Source organism: Nomascus leucogenys, chromosome 14 (assembly GCF_006542625.1).
Source record: "Nomascus leucogenys isolate Asia chromosome 14, Asia_NLE_v1, whole genome shotgun sequence".
Taxonomy (NCBI): Eukaryota; Metazoa; Chordata; class Mammalia; order Primates; family Hylobatidae; genus Nomascus; species Nomascus leucogenys.
Window position 1 is genome coordinate 36,292,292 of NC_044394.1, and position 22,423 is coordinate 36,314,714.

Here is a 22,423-nt window from a genome sequence, read left to right on the forward strand (position 1 = left end):
ACAGATCACAGTCAGAACACACAGATCACACCCAACACACACACAGATCACACCCAGCACACACAGCTCACACCCAGCACACAGACAGATCACACCCAGCACATGCACAGATCACACCCACCACACACAGATCACACCCAGCACACCCACAGATCACACCCAACACACCCAGCACAGATCACACCCAGCACACACACAGATCACACCCAGCACACACACAGATCACACCCAGCACACACAGCTCACACCCAGCACATGCACAGATCACACCCACCACACACAGATCACACCCAGCACACCCACAGATCACACCCAGCACACACACAGATCACACCCAGCACACACACAGATCACACCCAGCACACACAGCTCACACCCAGCACATGCACAGATCACACCCAGCACATGCACAGATCATACCCACCACACACAGATCACACTCAGCACACCCACAGATCACAACCAGCACAGATCACATCCAGCACACCCAGCACAGATCACACCCAGCACACCCAGCACAGATCACACTCAGCACACACACATTACACCTAGCACACCCCCAGATCACACCCAGCACACACACAGATCACACTCAGCACACATACAGTTCACACCCAGCACACAGAGATCACACCCAGTACACCCAGCACAGATCACACCCAAAACTCCCAAATATCACACCCAGCACATGCACAGATCACACCCAGCACACATACAGAACACACCCAGCACACACAAATCACACCCAGCACACACACATCACACCCAGCACATGCACAGGTCACACCCAGCACACACACAGAACACACATAGCACACCCACAGATCACACCCAGCACGGATCGCACCAAGCACACCCAGCACAGATCACACCCAGCACACCCAGCACTGATCACACTCAGCACACACACATTACACCTAGCACACCCACAGATCACATCCAGCACACACACAGTTCACACAGATCACACTCAGCACACACACAGTTCACACAGATCACACTCAGCACACATACAGTTCACACCCAGCACACACAGATCACACCCAGTACACCCAGCAGATTACACCCAAAACACCCAAAGATCACACCCAGCACACCCACAGATCATACCCAGCACACCCAGCACAGATCACACCCAGCACACCCACAGATCATACCCAGCACACCCAGCACAGATCACACCCAGCACACCCACAGATCACACCCAGCACGGATCACACCCAGCACACCCGGCACAGATTACATCCAGCACACCCAGCACATATCACACCCAGCACACACAGATTACACCCAGCACACCCACAGGTCACACCCAGCACATGCACAGATCACAACCAGCACAGATCACACCCAGCACATGCACAGATCACAATCAGCACAGATCACACCTAGCACACCCACAGATCACACCCAGCACACAGAAATCACACCCAGCACACCCACAGATCACACCAGCACAGATCACACCCAACACACCCACAGATCGCACCCAGCACACACACAGATGCTTATAGACAGACACACTCAGATGCCCATGATTACAGGAGGTCACATACAAAGTTCACACACCAACCTGGAAGATGGAAGGACACCCACGGACTGTGTGTTAGGCTGGGTTTCCTGGAGGCAGAAGCTAAGATGTGGATTTGGCTGCACATTACTGGGGCAGTGCCCTCGGGAGTGTGAGGAGCAAGGATGCAGCTTCAGGCAGGTCAGCTGTGGCCTGAGCTGTGGCTTGGGGAGGTGCACAACTCGGAACACCACAGAATCCTCACCTGGAGGCAGGGCTGGGCTTTGTATCCTCTCAGCCATCTGTCTAGGCTTGGGGTTGCTGGGGTGAGCTGGGGCACATACCTAGCTTTTCAGTGAGGGGGTTTCCTTTAGCATGGGGGTTCCCTGGAGCAGGTGGCTTCTGGGAGCTGGGAGCTGTCGATGCTGATGGCAGCTGGGGATGGGTGCACCACACGTGTACACTGGCTGGTGAGGGGGCTGGGGCAGGCCCCGCTGGCATTCATGCAATGCAAGCACACATGCCCACAGTGGAGCACAGATGCCACGGGACACTGTCAGGCCCAACGTGCACATGGATGAGCACACGCAAGCACATGCACTTGCTCTGGGGTCACACAGGGGCCTGTGCGCTGCACAGCCTCTGTGCCCGCCTGCCCTGGACCTTCTTGGTCTACGATCTTCCTTCCTAAACACACATTTGAATTTTGGCTCAAGAACCAGACCTCCCTTAGTCCAGGAGTAGCCTGTGGCATGACCCAGGTTCCTTCTTTTCTCCTTGGGGGCAGAGAACCTAGAGAGGACCGTTGCTGGGTCCAGGGAGGGGCAAGGCTTTTGGACAACCAGCTGTTCCTGGTGCTGTGAACCAGACAGATTCAACTTTCTCCCTGAAGGGGCACCCAGCAGACAGAGGCAAAGCCTGCCCAGGCTCATGTGCCTTGCCCACCACCCCACAGCCAGCGTCCTTCCTGGATAGTGGCACAGCTGGCCTCCAGGACTGGCCCTTGTCACTGTGCTCCTGGCCCAGACCCAAGGTGGTGTCAGACAACAGTGCCAGGTCACCCTCTCCCAGGAGCTGAATGGCAAGGGGGCTCCCAGGACTCCCTTCAGGCCCAGGAAAGGGACCCCATGAATGAGGTACAAGGGTGCCTCCACAGCTGAGTTGGGTCTAGCTCCCGGGGGTGAAATTGGCTGTGGTTGGGAAATAGGATCTTCCTTTTACCTCTGAGCAGCAGACCCACTACAGGATGTGAAGATGAAAAAGGAAATGACAAGAAAACTTTGGATTCATGAAATCCACCCAGAATTCAAACAAATAAGCAAGTCAAAAGCCCAGTGTTTTCGTCACTGCATCAGCCTACCTTCACTTTCTGGTTGTTTGGTTCTCCCCGCAACCCGTGGAGCCTCCTCTCCCCTCCTGATTTTTCTTTATTTTTTTTTTCTTTTCCTTTTGAGATGGAGTCTCATTGTGTCGCTCAGGCTTGAGTGCAGTGGCGCGATCTTGGCTCACTGCAACCTCCACCTCCCAGGTTCAAGCAATTCTCCTGCTTCAGCCTCCCTGGTAGCTGGGATTACAGACATGAGCCACCACGCCTGGCCTTCCCTCCTGATTTTCTGACCTGGGGTTCCTGTGGCTGCAGAAAGCCCCTCTCCTCTAGGTGGCGCTCCCAGGTTTTCCCAGCTAGTGTGGGGGCTGGTGGGGATTTTTCATGGAGGACAGGAAGGCAAAGGTGGAGCTGAGCACAGGACTCCCCCAGCCTTCCCACCGGCCTCTGAGTCTGCCCCTTCTCTTGTGCAGCACAGGCAGGCGGAGGCGGAGGGTGAGGGCTGGGAGTACGCCTCTCTTTTTGGCTGGAAGTTCCACCTGGAGTACCGCAAGACAGATGCCTTCCGCCGCCGCCGCTGGCGCCGCCGCATGGAGCCACTGGAGAAGACGGGGCCTGCGGCTGTGTTTGCCCTTGAGGGGGCCCTGGTACGTGGGGCTGCACTTGTCCTGGGTCGGGTGAGGTGTATCTTGGTTTCCCAGGGCTGTTCGGGCCGATGTGGGAGAGGTGCAGGGACCCCAGGTTAGGACTTTTGGATGGAACACTGGCTGGTCATCCTGGCGTCAGTACCTGTGAGGTGGCATGTGGGGAAAGCAGCCCCAGTCTGAGTGTTCTTCTAAAATGAAAAAGCTCCTTCCTTGGCACTGAAACACTTGCTGCTACTCCTTTGAGGTGTCAAGATGAAAGCAGAGGGGAAGATGGCCTTGGCCGTCTGGCTGGCCTGTCCCTGGCTGGCTGGCATGAAGATGGGTGAGGAGGCCCATGGGAGTAGTGAGAGAGGTCTTGTGGCCCCACAGTGTCCTTGGTTGCATGTGCATCCTCTTGAGGCAGAGACCATCTCATGGGCATCCTCAGCAATTTTGGGGAAGAGGTGTGTCTTAGAAGCTGAGCCCCAGGATGGCTTTCCTGCCCAGGGTGCACTTTCTGTAGCCAGTGGAACTGGGGTAGGCTCAAGGTTCTCCAGGGCCTGGGTGACGGGCTCCCCAAAAGAGAGGAGCAGATGCCTCGGGGACAGTCTGAGCGAGCACTCGGTACTGGCACACAACCAGTCCCCGCTCTGCTGCTCTGGGGAAGGAGCCGCTCCCTCTGAAATCCAGCCGGGACTGGCACCTCCCTAGGGGTTGGGCTGGGGCCCTACAGAGCGGGTCCCATGGGATGTGAGGGTGTCCATGTGAAGCCAGCTGTGTGGTTGGGGTCAGGCTAGGCACCTATCTGTAGGACAGCCTGGCTTTGAAGGCTGGAGGAGTGCTGTGGGGAGGCTCAGGATCTGTTGGGCTGGGCACCCGCAGGGAGGTGAAGCCAGCCGTGGCCCGGAGAGGGGTGGGTGGGCTAGGGAGGCTCTGTCAGTCTCAGGCCTCGAGGGTGGGCACGGCCCAGCAGTGGCAGTATAGAAGAGGAAGCTCTCTGGGGGCCTGAGGACGTCAGAGGAGGCTGCCATAGGCTTCGGAGAGAGCCCCTCGCTTGTCCTGGGGCCAGGTCAAGGGGAGTCTGAGGGGAGGTAGCGGAGCTCTCGGCTCTCTGGGCTATGGACTGGTCTTCTGGCCAGGGTGGGGCAGGATAGGATGGAATTGCTGCCCAGGTCAGAGCAGTTGGGGAGCCTCCTGGGGTGCAGCTGGTGTTCTGTGGCCCCCTCTGCTTTGAGTCAGAAAGGGCCTGGCCTGGGCACCGGGCAGGGGCTGGTGATGGTCCTGCGGCTCTAGCTGAGGGGTGGGGTATGAAGACCTTGACAGGCCTCAGAGTCAGGGCCAGGTCTGAGAAGGCCAGGAAAGCACGCTGTGTAATCAGGATCTGTTTTCATCAGCCGGAGCTCCACTCAAAGGGGCTGAGAAGAAAAGTGGTTTGTGGACTCACAGAACTGGGAAGAACCCAAGAGGTGAAGCAGGCATTAGGCCTGGCAGGAAACAGGTTCACACAGTGTCCCCAGGACTCACACCCGTGTCTTGGCCTTGTCTCACACGGGCTCTCTCTGTGTGGTAGCAAAGATGCTGCTGGTGACGAAAGGCCAACATCATCCCTCCAGCCAGCAAAGTCCTGCTAGATAAAGTAGCCCAGCCCACAGCGCCACACTCTGTTTTCCTTGCAGCTGGAGAGACCCCTGAGTGCTGCTTTCTCAGTAATGTCAGTGAAGTCTTGGGCATGACTGACCGGCTCTGCCTGTTGGTGCCCAGCCAGCCCCTGCACCTGGGTGAGGGATGGAGCATTCTGATTGGCCGGCATGGGTCATGCCCCTTTTCTGTGATTGACAGTGCCACCAGATTGGGGAGAGGAGCTTCTGAAAAGAAAAACAAAAAACAAAAACCAAAGCAATGTTGGGCAAAGAGCTTCAGATGGTCCAGACGGTGACCAGAGCAGTAGGGAGCCAGTATGAGTTGTTGATAAGAGGAGTCCTCTGGTCAGAGCTGGACTTCAGGACCATCAGTCAAGCAGCCATGGAGGATGCTTGGGAGGCAGAGCCTCACATCAGGAAATCCCAGGAGTCTTGGGTAGAGATCTGGAAGAGGTGACCACCTGGTGTGAGGCCGTGGGGCTGAGGTGGAGGGAGGTGGGACCGCAGGGTTTGGGGAGGGAAGGGTCAGAGGTGGACAATGGGGACCCTGTGGTTGCCAGGCCGCAGGGCAGGGTGGAGCGGGTTGTGATGAGTTCACGGTTGGCCCTGGCAAGGCTGACACACACGGTGAAGTGCTGTGTGAGGGAGACAGAGCTGACGGCTGCCTGCCAGGCGGCCCAGGGCAGGAAGGCTGGAGCGGGGAGCCGAGGGGGCCGGGAGTGGGGAAGAGGTGACCGGAGACACGTGGACAAAGCGTGGATGGGCCCTGGGGCTGGCTAGGGCCTGGAGGAAGAAAGTGACAAGGCTGGGGGACCCAGGCCAAGCTTTCATGGCTCAGCGCCTGGGAGAATGAGGGGGGCACTTCCCAGAAGCAGAGAGACTGATCTGCGTATTCTTCTTGTGGAAGAGACTGTCCTGAGGGATGGCTGAAACCAGGCGTGAAGTCAGCAGCCATGGGCGGGTGATGGATTGTAATTCACCTGTGACTTGCCTGTGATACATGGAAGAAACCAAAGTGGCAAAGCCCCGAGTCCTGGGACAGCTTGGCTGGCAGAGAGAACCAGAGAGGGAGGCAGTGGCTTCAGAGGGTGGACCCCGCAGACCTGCAGCTGGAGGACCAGAGAGTTTTGGGAGGTTTAGGGGTGTCTGGCATTTGGACAGGGCCACAGGCCCACTTGACTGTCTGGAAGACTCTATACCGGAGTGACACACACTCACACACTGTCTTACACACCAGCACACACACCAACACACTCATACACATCAACACACACACTCTTTCCACTCATCCACAACAACACACTCTGTTACACCAACACACACACCAACACACACTCTCTCCACACATTCATACACACCAACAAGCACACTAATGCACACATACACACTCATACAACACCCCCACACACTAATACCCATACACGCTAACACATACACAATCACACTCACACATACCCTCACACACACCAACACCCTCTCTCTACACACTCCCATATATACCAACACACACTCCCCCATTCTCATGCACCCCCCACTCTCTCACACTAACACGTACACAATCACACACACCCTCACACTCTACACATACACACCAACACATAGACACACACACATTCTGACATACACTCTCTTACACACACTCGCACATACACAATCACATGCACAACCCTCCCCCCCACACTCTTTCACACTTACACTCCCCCTCCACAGTCACGTTTCCGTCTGCCTCCTGGGACCCAGAACAGTTTGGGCTCCCACTGCCAAGCTGCTGTCTTTGTCCCGGGATGTCCTGATGCCCCAGCACAGCACTGGGGCTAAGGTCCTCCCTGCCTCCTGGGGAAGGTGGTTGGATTTTCTGGGTGCTAGGACCTGGCTTCTGTCCTGAGAGCTGGTCTTTGCCCACGGGTCCCTGATGCCTGGTGATTCATGGGTGGGATGGGTGAGGCCTCTGTGGCTCGAATTCTGCTTTCCCTGCTTACTAGCTGTGGACGGGTCACTCATGCCATTAGCAACTCTGTTACCTCACTCATGCAAGTAACTGAATCCCAGGGCCATTTTAAGGATGAATGACGGTGCATGTAGTGAAGCGCTTCTCAGACTTAGCAAAAGTAGGCACTGTCTGGGGATATTGTTAAAATGCAGACTCTGATTCAGGGTCTGGTGGGCCCCGAGAGTCTCTGTGTCTAACAAGCCTCCACATGATGCTGATGCCGCTGGTCCAGGGGCCATCTCAGAGTAGCACAGATGTGAAGTACAAAGTGCCTCATCAAGATGGGGCTCCCATTGGCCCCCTACTTGGGTGCCCTTCTGAGAGAGGCAGAGCATGTGCATTCCTGCTGGGAGGTGTGTGGCCAGGGTCCTGGAGAGGGAGGTATGGCAAGATGACATGTTCTCCCCGCTGCTTGGTGGGGGAAACGTGGTCTTCTGATGATCCCCTGATCTGATGGTGGAGGCCTGGCTCATGGGGAACTCCTGTCTGATCAAGAAGAGAGATGTTCACATGTGAGTGCAAATAAACCCCTAGAATCTGTGTCTTTGAAGTGTTGGAGGTAGAATAAGAGTCATTCCAGAGTGGCAGTGTCTAATGAGGGGAGGCTTCTTGAAGAAGGATGTTGGGAGGCAGCAGGCCTTGCAGGGGCTGGGGAAGGACCGTGGGTGGAAGCCAGGTAGCCTTGCAGGTAATCTGACAGTTCTGGACCAGGTCTGTGGTGCCCCCTTGCCTCCTGCCACCTTTTCCCTGACCCACACGTCCACCAGCGAGCTGGGCCTTGCCTGCCAGCTCCCCTCTGGAAGACGTCTTGTTGGAAGGCAGGCCCTGTCTGCTCATTAGCACGGGCAGCCTTTCCCTGAAACCTTCTGCAGGGGCCAAGCCTGGCTCCTTCCACGGAGCGGGAGGCCCTGGCTCCGTCTGCTAATCGTCTGCTGTCTCCATCCCGAGCATTATTTTATTTTCGTATTATTCTTTTTCCAGCTAATATCCTGGCATTTCCAAAGACACCGGGTTTCATAATCTTCCTGGCGTTCCCAGGGAGCTGGGAAGCAGAGCACAAAGCCGCTATTATAGCGCGTTCCATCCAGCCTCCCTCTCCACCCCACACCCCTTGTGGCCACAGCAGCCACCACCGCCGCCTCCCACCCAGTCACCCCCTCCTGACGCCACCGGCCTCTCTGGGAACTCTGGTGACGGCTGCTGGGATGAGCTCACAGAATCCATCCTGTTGCCCTTGCCCTGGGCCTGCCCTCCATGATCGAGGATTTTTCCAAGCCCTGCCTCTGTGCTTGGCCCTGTGTTGGGAAGGGTTCTATGAGATGCCTGGGCCTGGCAGGGAGGGGAGGGACAGAAACGTTGGCAACGTGTGCTCAGAGTCTTGGAGATTTTTGCTGCTGGAAGAAACTTTCATTTTCTAAAGGCGTGCCTGACCTGCCTTGGGAGGTGTAGGAGCATCTTGATATTGGATGCAAAGTTGTGCATGTGCATGCACGCATGTATGATCTGGTGTAAGGGCCATAGTTTTATCCAACTCTCCAGGGGATCCAGGACCCCATAGAGGATAAGAATTATTAATATTGATTTTACCATGTACTAAAACCCAGGCTTTATATGCATCATTTCATAGTGACCCCAGAAGGTTGGATTCTATTATTAGCCCCATTTTATAGTTGGGGAAACTGAGGCTCTAGAGCTGCGCTCTCCCACACAGTAGCCACTAGCCATGGGTGGCTACTTAAGTTTACAGTTAAAGTAATCAGAATAAGAAAATTTGATTCCCCAATCAGACAGGCCACATTTCCAGTGCTCAGTAGCCACACCTGCCAAGCAGCCGGCTACCACATTGGGCAGTGCAGCCGTTGACGGTTTGATCACTGTGGGGAGGTCTACTGGACAATGCTGCTCTGGAACGACTCCGAGCCCTAATGTCGCCCTGGAAGAGGCCTGAGTGGGAATGTCCAGCAGCACAGCACGAGTCAGTGCTAGAACCAAGGTCCAGGCAGCGGCTCTTCTGCCCCTCTCTCCAGGTGTCTCCTGACCAGCAGCCAAACCCCCATCTGGCGCTTTCATTCCCTCACTTATATGATGGCATCATGTCCCTCCTGCTCCATGGAGTCCCTTTGTGGTGGAGTCCCAGGGTGGGAGGATTGGATGCTGCTGCCTAGAGGCCTCTGCCCTGGGCAGGCATCTCCTCACCTGATAGCCAGGCAGCTTGGCAGTCCTAGGGCAGTCGGGCAGCTAGAGAGGAGCTGGCCCCCGGGCCCCAACCCTGGGAAACCTCCAGAGGGTTGGTGGAGGCCAGTGTCCCGACTGCAGTAGAGAGGACCCTCGGAGACAGGTGGCTCAAGCCTGGGCCGGCGAGCAAGGCCAGTTGAGAGTCAGAAGTGCAGGGAAGTGGGTCAGGGAAAGGCTGGTTCCAGAGAGGAGTAATTTGGGACTTGGGCTGGCTGAAAAGGAGGTCAGATGTGGATGGGGAGGGAGGGGCGGCTCTGTGCCTGAAGGAAGCCATGCTGTGGGCAGGGGACCCAGGCCTGGTTCCCAGAGCTGGCAGTGTAAGCAAGGGCAGGCCCTGGGAGGTGCGAGGGGTTTACCTCATTAGGAAACAAGGCCTACGGCTGGGGCTGGGGCTGGGGTGTTGGAAGGCAGCTCTGTGGATCTCTGGACTCTGTTTCTCCAATATTCAAGTTGAGCACCTGTTCTATACCTGGCATTGTGCTAGCATGGGCGGCTTGAGGGCTGGATCTCCTCTCAAGCAGAGGCCTCGCTGCTCTTCCTACTGCCCCACAGTAGGGGACAATTTGGGTAACTCTAAATGTGTGGACCATGCATCTGTCTTGCTCAAGATTTGAACCCCAAGGTCTGGAGGATTCGATTGCATATCCACGTGCCTCAGGCAAAATGCCAGCACCCAGATTCATGGCTGCAGAGGAGTGTGTTACAGTCGGGCTCGTGTGTTGGGTATCACCCATGTGGGTCATTGTACATGCATGAGGGTCTTCATCTGCCATTGCTAGAGTGACCGTATAATTTACTGTCCAGTCTGGAACACTATTAATAATCACACTGGAAAAACAGGCGTAAGTAGGACCATTCTAGGCAAACTGGGCCATAGAGTTGTCCTAATTACCAAGGCACCCTGGCATGGGATGAAACCTGCTCCAGTGTTCTCTGCAACATCCACATGTGGAGACATGGAAACCCTAGAGGGACAAACACACACGCATACATGCTCGCGCCAGCCCACACGTGGCACCGTGGATTCTCCAGGTTTCCTGATTCCACCCTCAGCTCCCCAGGGGCCAGCCAGTAGTTTTGCAAGGAGTGTAGCAGCTGCTTCCAAGCCCTGGCTCCAGCTGTAAATTAAATGGGGTTGCACTCTCGCCTGCTATTCCACTTAAGGTTGCAATCAGCCCTGATTAGAAAGGGAGTCTGTGTGTTCCCGCGTTCCATTCTGTCTTTTAAAGGGTTCCCCTCCTTTGGCCTGGGCTCCTGGCCTGTGTGGGGTTTCCCTGCAAGCTGAGGCTGGAGCAGCCAGGGAAATGAAGTGGGCCCTGGGTTCCCCACAGCCCTGACTTGGCATTCAACCATCTGTAGCTCCAGAACTTTGCTCAGGTGCTTTGAGCTCTGATGGGGTAGTAGGAGCCTGGGAAGAGTCTTGAGAGTGGGCAGGAGGACCCCAGGTTCTGCCAGCTAATTTGCTGTGTAGCCCCAGGGAAGACCTTAACCTCTCTGGGCCCCAGTTTTCTTGCTTATCAGGTGGGAATGCTAAAATCACAACAAAAATAATAACCTCCCCTTATGGAGCAAGGGTCGGCAAACTATGCCCCAGAGGCCAAATCTGGCCGTCTGCCTGCTTTTGTAAATAAGGCTTTATTGGCCGGTGGCTCACACCTGTAATCCCAGCACTTTGAGAGGCCAAGGCAGGCAGATCACCTGAGGTCAGGAGTTTGAGACCAGCTGGGCCAATATGGTGAAACCCCATCTCTGCTAAAAATACAAAAATTATTCAGGAGGCTGAGGCAGGAGAATCGCTTGGACCTGGGAGGCAGAGGTTGCAGTGAACTGTGATCGTGCCATTGCACTCCAACTTGGGAAACAGAGGGAGACTCCGTCTCAAAAAAAAGGCTTTATTGGCACACAGCTGGTACTCATTCACCTACGTAGTGCCTGTGGCTGCTTTTGTGTTACAACAGCAGCCGAACAGTTGCAGCAGGGACCCTATGGCCCACAAAGTCAAAAGTAGTTAGTACTTGGCCCTTTATAGACAAGGTCTGTCAACCTCTGTTCTAGGGCATGTACCATGGGCCAGCCATTGCCTTCTGTCTTGTCCACATAGTATCTCATTTAACCCTTCCAGCAATTCTAGGAGATAGGGTCTGTCAGCACTCCCATTTCATTTTACACTTAAGCAAACTGAGGCAACCGAGAAGCCAAGTCGTAATTGTTTAGCTGCGTTTCCTCCCATGAATATTGTGAAAAATTTTATGGATAATGGTTGGGTTGCGCAGGGTTTGTGGTAGTGTACACTACGTCATCGTGTTGGCATTTGGATGTCCCAGCAAAGCCCATAGTGAAGAGAGTGAAGATGGTGAAGACCTGGAAGGTCACCCTAGAACTGTGCTGGTCAATGTTTAACAACCAGGTCTCCAAAACAAAACAAAACAAAACAATCCCCAGCCCTGGTTTGTAGCATTTGCTGATTTCCATGGTGTAGCTGTTCCTGCCATGACCAATTTCAAGCTAGCAATGTGGCACCACTGAACACAGAGCTGGGAAGAGACGGGCAGTAGCACACTGATACATAATATTTCCATCGCAGATACATGAGACGGAAGCAGCCTCAGGAGCAGAGATAACGGGAAAAGGTAGTACAAGAATTAGAATGGGCCAGGCGTGGTGGCTCACGCCTGTAATCTCAGCACTTTGGGACGCTGAGGTGGGAGGATTGCTTGAACCCAGGGAGGTTAAGGCTACAGTGAGCTGTGATTGCGCCACTGCGCTCCAGCTTGGGTGACAGAGCAAGACTCCATCTCCAAAAAAAGAAAAGAAAAGAAATTAGAATGATTTCAAGTATTTATCACCTTGAGTTTTTAAATATAGTTTCTTTAGTGGTAAATGTATATGATTTAATTTTCACTAATGGCTGTGTTTAAAAACTGGCTTGCAGAATTCCTGAAAATGTAATCTGCTCTCGTGAACCACACATGCTCACTCCAGCACCTGCTGCTGTCAGGGGCCCCCTGGCCCCTTTTACATAAGAGATAGGGGATGGCCCCCAACAGTAGTGCCCCTTCCACCAGCCCTGCCACAGGTGCTCTTCAGGCCCATCCTGTGTAGGAGTTGAGTCCTCCCCATAAAGTGAAGGAGGGTAGCCAGCCTCCAGCTGGTCCATACCCATCTGCTTGACTCTGCTGGGGCAGGGAAGGTCTCTGTGGCCTCCCTGGTGGCCCCTGAGATGTTTTCTTTCTGGCCACTGTGGGGCTTTCCCCTGCCTGCTCAGCCCCAGGAAGCCTACTGCTTAGCCTGTGACTTGTTGCTGTGTCCACCCCTGCTCTGGCCCTTCTGTCACCTTACTGTCTCCACTTTATATATCCTGAGCCAGAACTCTAGGCCCCGTTTAGAGCAAGGCACCATTGCAAACAGAGGGTCTGCAGACAGAGGGCACAGACACCCCGTGGTGCAGAAGGAATCTCAGACATGCTGGTGGGCTCGATCTTGGTACTGATCTGATTTAGGTGGGTTGAGGAGTCCCCTTTGTAGGCTGTGTTTCCCCAGAACCTGACTATCTCCTCCTGGCTGTGGTCCTTGGATATTAGTCCTTGGCAGACTCAGGTGAGTTTGGCCATTGGCTCTGGGGACCCCTGGGGGAGCCCTGTGGCTCTGGGAGGCAGAGAGTTCCTCATATTCCTATGCTCAGGCTCCTCCAGGGAGTCGTGGCTTCCAGCCGGGCAGCAGCGGGTTGGAGGCCACCCAGTCCCCTGGACGAGCAGCAAGATCCCTTACACAGCTAGCCCAAGATGGAGTGCGTGGCCACAGACCGCGTGGCTGCCAGCCCCAGCCTGGGAGTTGCGGTGGCATGAGCTATCAAGGCAGGAATGTGACTGTGGGAAACCCAATGCCCTGGGCCTGGCCCTGGGGCTGGGCAAGAGTGTGTGTGTGTGAGTGGGGGTGGAGAAACCAGGGCATCAGCCTCTCCTGCAGCTTGGCTTGCACAGGGGCTGGGGAAACTCAGGGCGAAGTGGGAGTGCCAAGGAGGGGTACCTAACACATCCTTGCAGGGTGACGTTGATGATAAGACTGCACGGAAACATCAGGGGACACATGGGGCAAGGGCCTGGGGGCAAGAAAGGAGACCTCAGAGTGTCCCAGCTGGTGTGAGCAGGTAGGGGGTGTAGGGGTTTGGGGGTCTGTGGGTTTGTAGTGTCCTGACTGCCAGAGACTCAATTTAGAGGCCACAGTGGGCCAGGAGGGAGGGGTGGCCTTCCCTCTGCTCCCAGGGGCTAATGGGGATGTATGGAGAGCCCAGGCTCCCCTGGGAGGGCCAGTGGACCAGAGGATATAAGGACGTTGGCCAGGCATGCGGGTGGAATTTTGCCCAGATTGTGAATCAGGTACAAAGAGGGACTGAGCTGAGTGGCTTCCCTCAGCCTGGCTCTGTGGGGTGTGTCTCCCCTGGTCCGCCAGCAATGCTTCTTCCCAACAATCCCCATCTGTCTCCCTGAGGTAGAGGGAGAAAGTCAGCACTTGGGTGGCAGATGGGGTGAGAGTGGGCAGCAGGCCCCTGGACCAGGTATGATGTGGCTGGGCCCCTCCTCTGGAGCCAGGTCAGGTTTTGGAACCCAGGCAGCGTGAGAGGCATTCCCAGAGGGAGCGTTGGTTCCTTCTCCTGCAGAACAGTCACTTGCAGGGCCAGGGACTCAGTGAGGTCCACATGGAAATCCCAAGGAGGGAGATGCTGCTTCTAATTGCAGGCAGGAGGCCCTGCCCTTGGACAGAGACCCAGAACGTGCTGCCAGAACCTCAGACAGAGGCCTTGGGAGTGGTGCTGACAGGGGCCCGCTGAGGGGGGCCATCTAGAGGAGGTGCGAGGTGAGTGGGGATGTGCACTGGCAGCCCTCCGCGAGCAGGGAGGTCCCTGCAGGCGCTGGGAGGGAGAGAGGAAGGATGGGGCCCTGGAGCTGGAGGCGCCTCCCTCCCTATACTCACCCTAGCCCCCTACCTGTGGGTGGGGCACATGTGTGCGGCCGGACTGAGGTAGACAGACCACAGAGTCCATCCCACCTGCCTGCAGCTGAGTCCACCCCCTATCCTCCCTACTCCCACCGCTCCCACCCCTTACCAGTGCCCCAGCAGCTGGAGGTGCTGGAGATGCAGGCATCACGCATTGTTGCACCTGGGGGCTGGCCAAGCCCTATTTCCGGCGTCCTAACTAGCTTTCCTTAGTGTCCCTGCCTCCCAGGTCTAAGAGGCCTGCTGGGTCCCCAGGTTTGCCTTGCGTTTGGTGTTGCACACCCTGCAGCCAGAGGGGTGTTCTGTGGTCATTCGCTGCTGGGCTTGGTGCTCCCTCCAGTGGGTTGCCAGCGCCGCAGGGCCAGGCCAAATGCCTCTCCTGGCAGGGGCCCAGGGCTTCCATACCTGTTCACAAGGGAGGATTTCAGGCCTTTGGGTCTGTGAGAGAGAGCGAGAGAGGGAGAAAGAAACTCCATGTACAAACCACCACTGTCTGGAGGCACTGGGAGAGGCCCTTGCTGGTTTGCTTGATTCGTACTGAAATGTCCACTTTTACACCTTGGAATCATTTTGAACAAATATGAGTGATGTGAACACCACTTCCAGCACATGACAAACTTTATAGTTTATGACACGCCCCCTCCCCAAGCCCTGTGCCTTCTCTCGTAAGGTCATTGATAGCTAGCATTTCTTGAGCATTTACTGTGAACCAGGAAGTGTGCTAAGAACTACATGTTTTCTATCTTCTTTAATAATCAAAGCAACTCTCTAAAATAGATACTGTATAATTATCCCAAATTTATAAAGTGATTGATTCAGAGAAGTTAAGCAACTTGCCCAAAGTCACACAGCCAGTAGTAAACGGCAGGGCCAGAACTGGAGCCAGAGGAATCTGGTTTCAGAGCCCATGTTGAAGTTGTGGCCAAAGGAAGAGGAGAGTCCGGGCATCTCCCTGACAGAAATGAGGTTGTCCTGTGGTGGAAGTCAGAGACCACCCGGGGATAGCAGGACCTTGGAGAGTCCCCTGGGAGAACAGAGGGACTCAGTCTTTCCCAAGTGTGTGTTTTGCAGGCCCTTTGCAGCAAGGGAGCAGAGGAAGACCCAGCCTACCTTTAGGATGCAATTCTTTGTTGACCCAGAGTGACCAGGGCAGGCTTTGCTTAGGTGTCCTAAGATGATCTGAAGATGGGGAGGCCTGAGATGGTTGACGGCACCTCTGGCTGTGGAACAGCATAAGCTTGCTATGGGAGTGAGTGCGTCTGGGACAGCTTTGAGGAGCGTGGTTTGCCTGAAGCCAAGGGCCGGGTTTGGGGGAAGAAAGCCTTGGTGTTGGATGGGGAAAGATAGGGTGGGTCACTGGGGGTCTGACTGGGAGAAGGCTGGACTGGATCTTTCAGGCCACCGAAGGATTCAGGCCAAGGAGCCGCATAGTGACCGAGGGCGATGAAGCTGGTTTTGGCTTGGGGATGGGCTGGCCAGAGGTGGGAGAATAGGTGTCCAGGGAGGCTTCTTGGACAAGGGGGTCTGGGACTGAGCCTTGAGGGTGGGCATGGCTTGGAGAGCAGGGGCACAGTAGTGGCAGTGGTGTCTTGTGTTGGAGGCACTGGGGGGCTTTGTAGCTTCAGAGCCTGGGGAGAGGTTGAAATTCTTGGGAAATGGTTCCAGGGTGAAGGTCAGGGTGGCCCAGCAGAAGAATCCTGGGAACTGGCCACTCTGGGTGGGCCTGGGTGGGATGAACGGGTTGTCTGAGGAAGAGGCCAGGGTTTTCTTTCAAGGGTGTGTACACATTTGTGAGATGTGGAACTGAACAAGGAAGTGGAGCAGAGACCGTTTTATTACTTAACCCCACCCCTCTGAAATGGAGCAGGCGACAATTTGGGTAGTGGGCAGGAGGGAGAGGAGAGAGGCACTTGGAGAAATCTGAGTGAGTGCAGAGGGAGCAGACAGCGCGGGGTGTCTAGTAATGGCCCCCGACTCTCCCCAGTCCCTCTGTAGGCTGTGGCTTGGGCTTCTGGCCCTGGGCTGAGAAAGTGCATCGGAGAGCTGGGTGTCTGGCCCAGGGAGGTGGTCTGGTCTTAGTGCTCCCCAAAGTGGTTTGTGGCTCAGTGGTTGGAGCCCAGTGCTAATGAGGGCGAGGTGGCAGGGCTGACCATCTAGCTTTATACACAGTAAATAGACAGCTTGGCTTCCGAGCCTGACTGTCCACCCACTCCTGTCCCCACCTCTGGCCTCAGCCTGAGCCTTACTCACCCTCAGCAGAGTGGGAACTGGTGAGAGATGGTGGGTGTGTGGTGCAGCTTCCTCCAGAGCTTGGGACCCAGCTCGATGTTAGCAGGGGGTGGCAGAGATGGGGACCCAGAGATGCTGGCCTGGAACCTCCACATTTCGATTCCGCTGGACTTGTCCCTAGTGGGCAGATCCCCGTTTGATTCTCCTCTGGAGAGCCCCTTCGAGTCATTCCTTCTAATCTCTTTGCCTGGAACAACTAAAAATTCCATTCTGGCTCATCTGGTCTTCACTAGAGAGGGAGAAGAATTTCCTACAGTCCTTTGGTGCTTTGACATTGGAGTCTGGTGATTTTTTAGGAGAGGATGAGCTCCCCAGAATGAAATTAGAGGCTGATGGCTCAGCTTTCAGCAGCGGAGCGATCTCCTGGCCCTGGGGATCTACCTCTCTGGGCTAGTCTCCCTGCCACCCCCAGGCCTGGGGGCAGAATCTGCCATAACCAGCTTCGTGTCTCCAGGGCGGCGTGATGGATGACAAGAGTGAAGATTCCATGTCCGTCTCCACCTTGAGCTTTGGTGTGAACAGACCCACGATTTCCTGCATATTCGACTGTAAGTGAGGCTTCGAGGCCTCTATGGGGTGATAGGGGTGTGTCAGCTTATGCTTCTGTTTGGATGGAGTTATATGATCAGATGTGTATGTGGGGCTCTGGGGAGCTGAGTCTGTGTGCTTTTTGGTGGGTCAGTGCTGTGTGTATGTGTGTGTGTGTGCACGCGTGCACGTGTCCGTGCCTGTCTGTGTGGTGTGTCCACCCACTCAAATCTGAGATCAGGCATTTAAGGCCCTGTGCTCTGTGGCTGCTCCCATTGTCTATTTGGCCTCCCCCCTCCCCTCTTCCTCTACCTCTTCTCCCCAGCCCTAGCCTGGCCCAAGGACACGCTAATTAGTCAGGTGTCCGCTTTCAAGCTGTGGTCTATTCTCCTGACCTCGCATAGTGGCCTACGTGGTTTCCCTCATTCAGCCCCTCTGTCTGCTGCCCTTTCTAGGGACAGACTCCACCTCCCCCCGAGCCCCAGCTCTTAACCACCCCAGCTACTCACTCTGGCACCTCTATTTTTTCCCTTGGTGAAGATGGGAACCGCTACCATCTACGCTGCTACATGTACCAGGCCCGGGACCTGGCTGCGATGGACAAGGACTCTTTTTCTGGTAGGTGGGAGAGAGGCAGGAGAGTCAGAGACTGTGGGCTGAGAGCTGGGAATGGAGACATCTGGCTTTCGGGCAACGAGGGGTGCTGTTTGCATGGAGGTGGTTGCTGTCACCAGGGTCCTGTGGCTTCTTGGTCGTCAGGTGCAGCAAACTCTTGTCCATGGCCTGCTGGACTCCTTGGTAGGATCAGGCTTCGCTGACTGTCCCGTCTTTCCTGAAAGCCCCTCTGGCCTTGGCTCTAGCTGCCAGTCTCTGGAGGGTCCCTGCAGCCTCCTCCCTGACCTGCTCCTCCTTGATGCTTCATTGCCCTATAAGTCTGGTGCTCCAAGAAGTCGTGTCTGTGTCCTCTCTCTGGGCACCGGGGTCCCCCAGCTTCTCCACCTTCACTCACCTCAGTTCATCCTGTGCAAACCGCCATGTCACCTTGCTCCCCAGCTCCCCCCACCCAGATCCAGGCTGCCTCTGCATTTCCTGCTGTGGCCCTGGGGTTGGCAGCTATCTGTTACCCAGGCTGGAAATTCTCAGTCACCCAGTCCTGAGGATTCTACCTCCTGAATCCCTCTCAGATCTGTTCCCTCCTCTTTAATGTCACACTGCCATCTGACACTGGCCTTGCCCCTTTGTATCTAGGTCATTCTGGTTATCTCCTGATCTCCCTGGCACCTTCCGCACTGCCCCAGACACACCTAGTCACATCCCTCCCCTGATTTCAAGTATAAACACTGACAGATAACCTCCAACTCTTCAGCATAGCAGACAAGTCCCTTGTGATCTGACCCTGTGGTCCTCACCTGGTTCACCTTTTGCTCATTGCCCTCTATCCAGTAGCTCCAGCCCCACCAACTCTGTCCACATTGCCCACACCTGGCCTTTGCACTCAGTGCTCTCTCTGTCTAGAACGCGTTTGTTGCCTATTTCTAACCAGCAAACTCCTAGTTATCCTTCAAGACCCAGCCCAGATGCCCTCTGACTTTCCCAAGCCAAGCTGGTTGCTCCTTCCTCAGCACTTGGCCAGTTCCTCACCAGCAGCTCCCTCAGAGGCCTTCCCCTCTGTACAGATCAACAGTGGTCTATCTCTGCCACCTCCTTCCTGCTCTGACCATGAGCTCCCCCAGGAAAGGGTCTCGTCTTACCTTTGAACCTGCAGCACTTGATGGCTAAAGAACAAACACTTGCTGAGTGCTCACTATGTGCCCAGGCATTTTGCTGACATTATTTCATGTAACCCTTACAATTGTCCTGTGAAGTAGGTGGTCAACACCCCATTTTATAGGTGAAGAAACAGAGACTCGGATAGGTTAACTAAATGCTTGCATTAAAATAGCTACCAAGTGACAGAGCTTGGAAGGGAACCCAAGGCTATCACTGTCTGAGTGCCTGCTGTTTGGTTGAGTAGAACTGAGTTCCATGGGAGTGACTTCCTGGTCACAGCATGACTCTGCAGCTGATGGCCATCTGCCGGCTTCCTTGCTGGTCCACTCTCCTCCCCGATATGGGGTCCACTCTGCGTCCTCCTCTCCAGCAGCTGTGGCCCTCAGTGGCCCATCGTCCAGCTCTGTGCAGCCAGGTGCGGGGTGGATGAGGAAGTGCTACCCTGTTTTGCTTTGGGGCCAGGGTCCTGAGAGCTCCCTCTGCAAGTGTATACAGCAGCAGCCCACCAGAATTGACAGGCCCAGGCCAGATAAGCATCTGCAGTGGCTAACTTGTCCTGGGAAACTTGTCCAGGAGTCTGACGATTAGAACTTACTCTGAGAAAAAGGACATGGACAAGTTTATAGCCTTGCTTCCTCTCCCTTCCTGGAAGGGTGTGAGAGGTGAGGGTGCCGGGAGCAGGTTTATGAGAGGGGGGTGGCCAGATGGGGCCCAGGCAGAAGCCCCCTTGTCCTCTGTGGGCCCTGCGGGCTGAGGACCCTGCAGAGAGGGGAGGGAACTCCTCCAAGGGCCCAGTGCTGGGAGCATATGCTCCCCTCTGGAGACGGCATTGGTAGGGCAGTGGCACTGGTCTGCGGAGACGTCACACTTTCCATCCTGGCCCCACCCCCTCCCCCAAATAAACATCCCTTGAGCTTTGAGGGCACTGCCCAGGGCTTCCTCAGAGGCCACTGGCTTCTGAATGAAAGGCCCGATTGAGCAGCTGCTGGAAAGGAAAACAGCAGCCAACATGGGTGAACCTATAAAACCCAGAGTGTTTATTTTCACTCCCAAACCCTAAACCAAAGCAATTTCTCCCCTGGAACTGACCCTGGGGTGGCTGGCGGCCGGAGGCTGTGCACGGCCACCGGCTGGCATTTCTCTGAGGAAACTCATGTGTGAATCCGGAATGTCTGGGGCCAACAGAGGGCCTGGCACAGTCTCTGTCGCTGATGCAGCTTCCAGCTGCCTGCTGGGTGTCTGGGGCAGAGAGGGCTCTCCTCGAGCCACTCTCCCAGTGCCTCTGACCTGTGGCTCTCTGGGCCTTTCCCCGGGGACTCCTACAGCCCTCTGCTGTGCTCTTTGCTTCTCTCTATATGGTGGGTCTCGGGGCTGCCTGGACATTGGGGCCATGGCCGCTCCTTCTCCCTGGTCGAATATTTGAGGAGATAGGCAGGGGTTGCCCAGAAAACACTTGTTGAATAATATTGAACTTGGGAGAGGGAGGCTCTCCTAGAGCTATTGCCATCCAGATGGCCTGAGGGTTGCACCTTGGGTGGGGTTTGAGTGTATGGCTGGGATATCAATTCTCTGGACCAGTGGAAGGGCATCTGTGGTGTGTGCTTGTGTGTTTATTAATGTGTGTGCCCTGTGCAGCAATTAGTCATAAAAAACATAAAGTGATACTTAATTCAGTGACTTTTTTTTTTTTTTTTGAGACAGAGTTTCATTCTTGTTGCCCAGGCTGGAGTGCAGTGGCACTATCTTGGCTCACTGCAACCTCTGCCTCCCAGGTTCAGGCAATTCTCCTGCCTCAGCCTCCCAAGTAGCTGGGATTACAGGCACCCCCCACCATGCCCAGCTAGTTTTTTTGTATTAGTAGAGACGGGATTTCCCCATGTTGGCCAGGCTGGTCTTGAACTCCTGACCTCAGGTGATTCACCCACCTCGGCCTCCCGGAGTGCTAGGATTACAGGCGTGAGCCACCGTGCCTGGCCAGTTCAATGACTTCTTTTTGTTGTTGGGATGGGGTTGCCACTGCTTTGTGAACATCTGTTGTATGTACTGGGTTTGCTTTGAAATGAAAAGCTATGACTCGAGAGGACTTAGAACACATCACCAACACCACACCTAGCTCCGTTGTGCCCACCCCTTTGGTGTGGAGTGGGTAGCATTGCTTCCCTGAATGGTAGCCTGAGCTGAGTTACTCTTCATTGTAGATTGGCATGTCTCACAGGGAACCAGGGAGGAAGGTGTCAGTTTGGCCCCCTCTGCCAGCTAAGAACTGCTGTTGTGGTTGGAGGGATCATAAGCTCTGTTTATAGAGCTGCCTACCCAGATGGAAGACCCTCAGGCAGCTCTATCATGAGGTCACCACATTCCAAGGGATGGCCCTCAGCTTAGGAGGGGCCCAGAAATCCCTCTTTGAGGGCCTCCCAGGTCACTGGGCTCAGGGGGTCCAACTTGGCTAACCAAGCCAATGAGAGATGGCTGATAGACCAGATGCCACATCATTTATTAATTTACAGGGGTGAGTACCTCTCAAGAAATTAGAAGGTCCTGTGCCCTCTTTGCTGGCCTTACAGCTCCAGGTAAGGTCACAGCGGTGGGCCAGGTAGGTGATCCTGTGGGATGGTCCTGCCAGACCAGGCCACAGTGAGGTCTGATGAGCCAGAGCTGCCCACAGCTGGGGCCACGTCTTGATGGCCGGTGCCTTAGTTTCCCTCAGATTCAGACTCAGTCCTGGGTGGTGCTGGGGGTTTCTTGCTTTCGGGTTTCCCAAGTCTGACCTCCAGTCTTCCTTCCCAACCCCTTTTTAAGCACAGCTTTTTGTTAAGGTTGGCTCTGGCTGGGGCAATCCACCAGACGAGCTTAAGGAGGTGTTTTCCAAAGTGCATTGGAGGCTTGTGAAATGCTCCACTTAAAAAGGGTTCCTGAGTAAGAGAGACTGGGAAACACTGCACGCTTCGAGATTTACAATGCACAGTGGCATATGAGAGGCTCTGAGGCGGCTGCAGGGAAGGAGCCTGTTTAATCTGTTTAAGCACTCATTAGCTCCCCAGAGAACCCACCACTCAAAGAACACATTTTGAGAAATACTGATCTACAGGATTCAGTCCAAATTGCTCAGCAAGGAATCCAGGACCATTTGTGATCTGCCCCTCCTACCCTCCTGCCTCCTCTGTCCCCACTGCCCTGGTGCTCCCTTCATCCCCTCAGCCAGACCAATGGCTTGCTGCTCCCCAAGTGCCTAAAATCTTTGGTGTGTTTACCCGTGCCGTGCTTGCACCTGAAATGCCCCCTTTTCCTTGGTCTGCATGGCCTACCTCCTCATCCTTGAGACCTGCTTTAGGAAGCCTGACTTGATGCCAGCAGGCAACATCAGGCGCTCCTTACCCCTTCCCCTGTATACTCCACTATTAAGTAGCACATCACCTTGTATTATACCCGTTTAGGTTACAATTTCCAACCAGTAGTCACACTCTTAAGAGCCTGGATTACGTCTCATTCATCTTCCTATTCCTAGCACTGTGCTAA

General features: G+C 55.1%; 1 protein-coding gene across 7 annotated transcripts in view; it reads left to right on the top strand.

Annotated features, from left to right (window-relative positions):
• DYSF (dysferlin) overlaps nt 1-22,423 on the top strand; it is a 229,721-nt gene that overhangs the window by 116,357 nt on the left and 90,941 nt on the right. For all 7 annotated transcript variants that reach the window (XM_030827268.1, XM_030827272.1, XM_030827270.1 and 4 more), the window contains 3 exons: nt 3,308-3,481; nt 17,064-17,157; nt 17,678-17,755. In XM_030827268.1, coding sequence (XP_030683128.1) covers nt 3,308-3,481; nt 17,064-17,157; nt 17,678-17,755 — 346 coding nt within the window. The remainder of the gene's footprint in view (nt 1-3,307; nt 3,482-17,063; nt 17,158-17,677; nt 17,756-22,423) is intronic.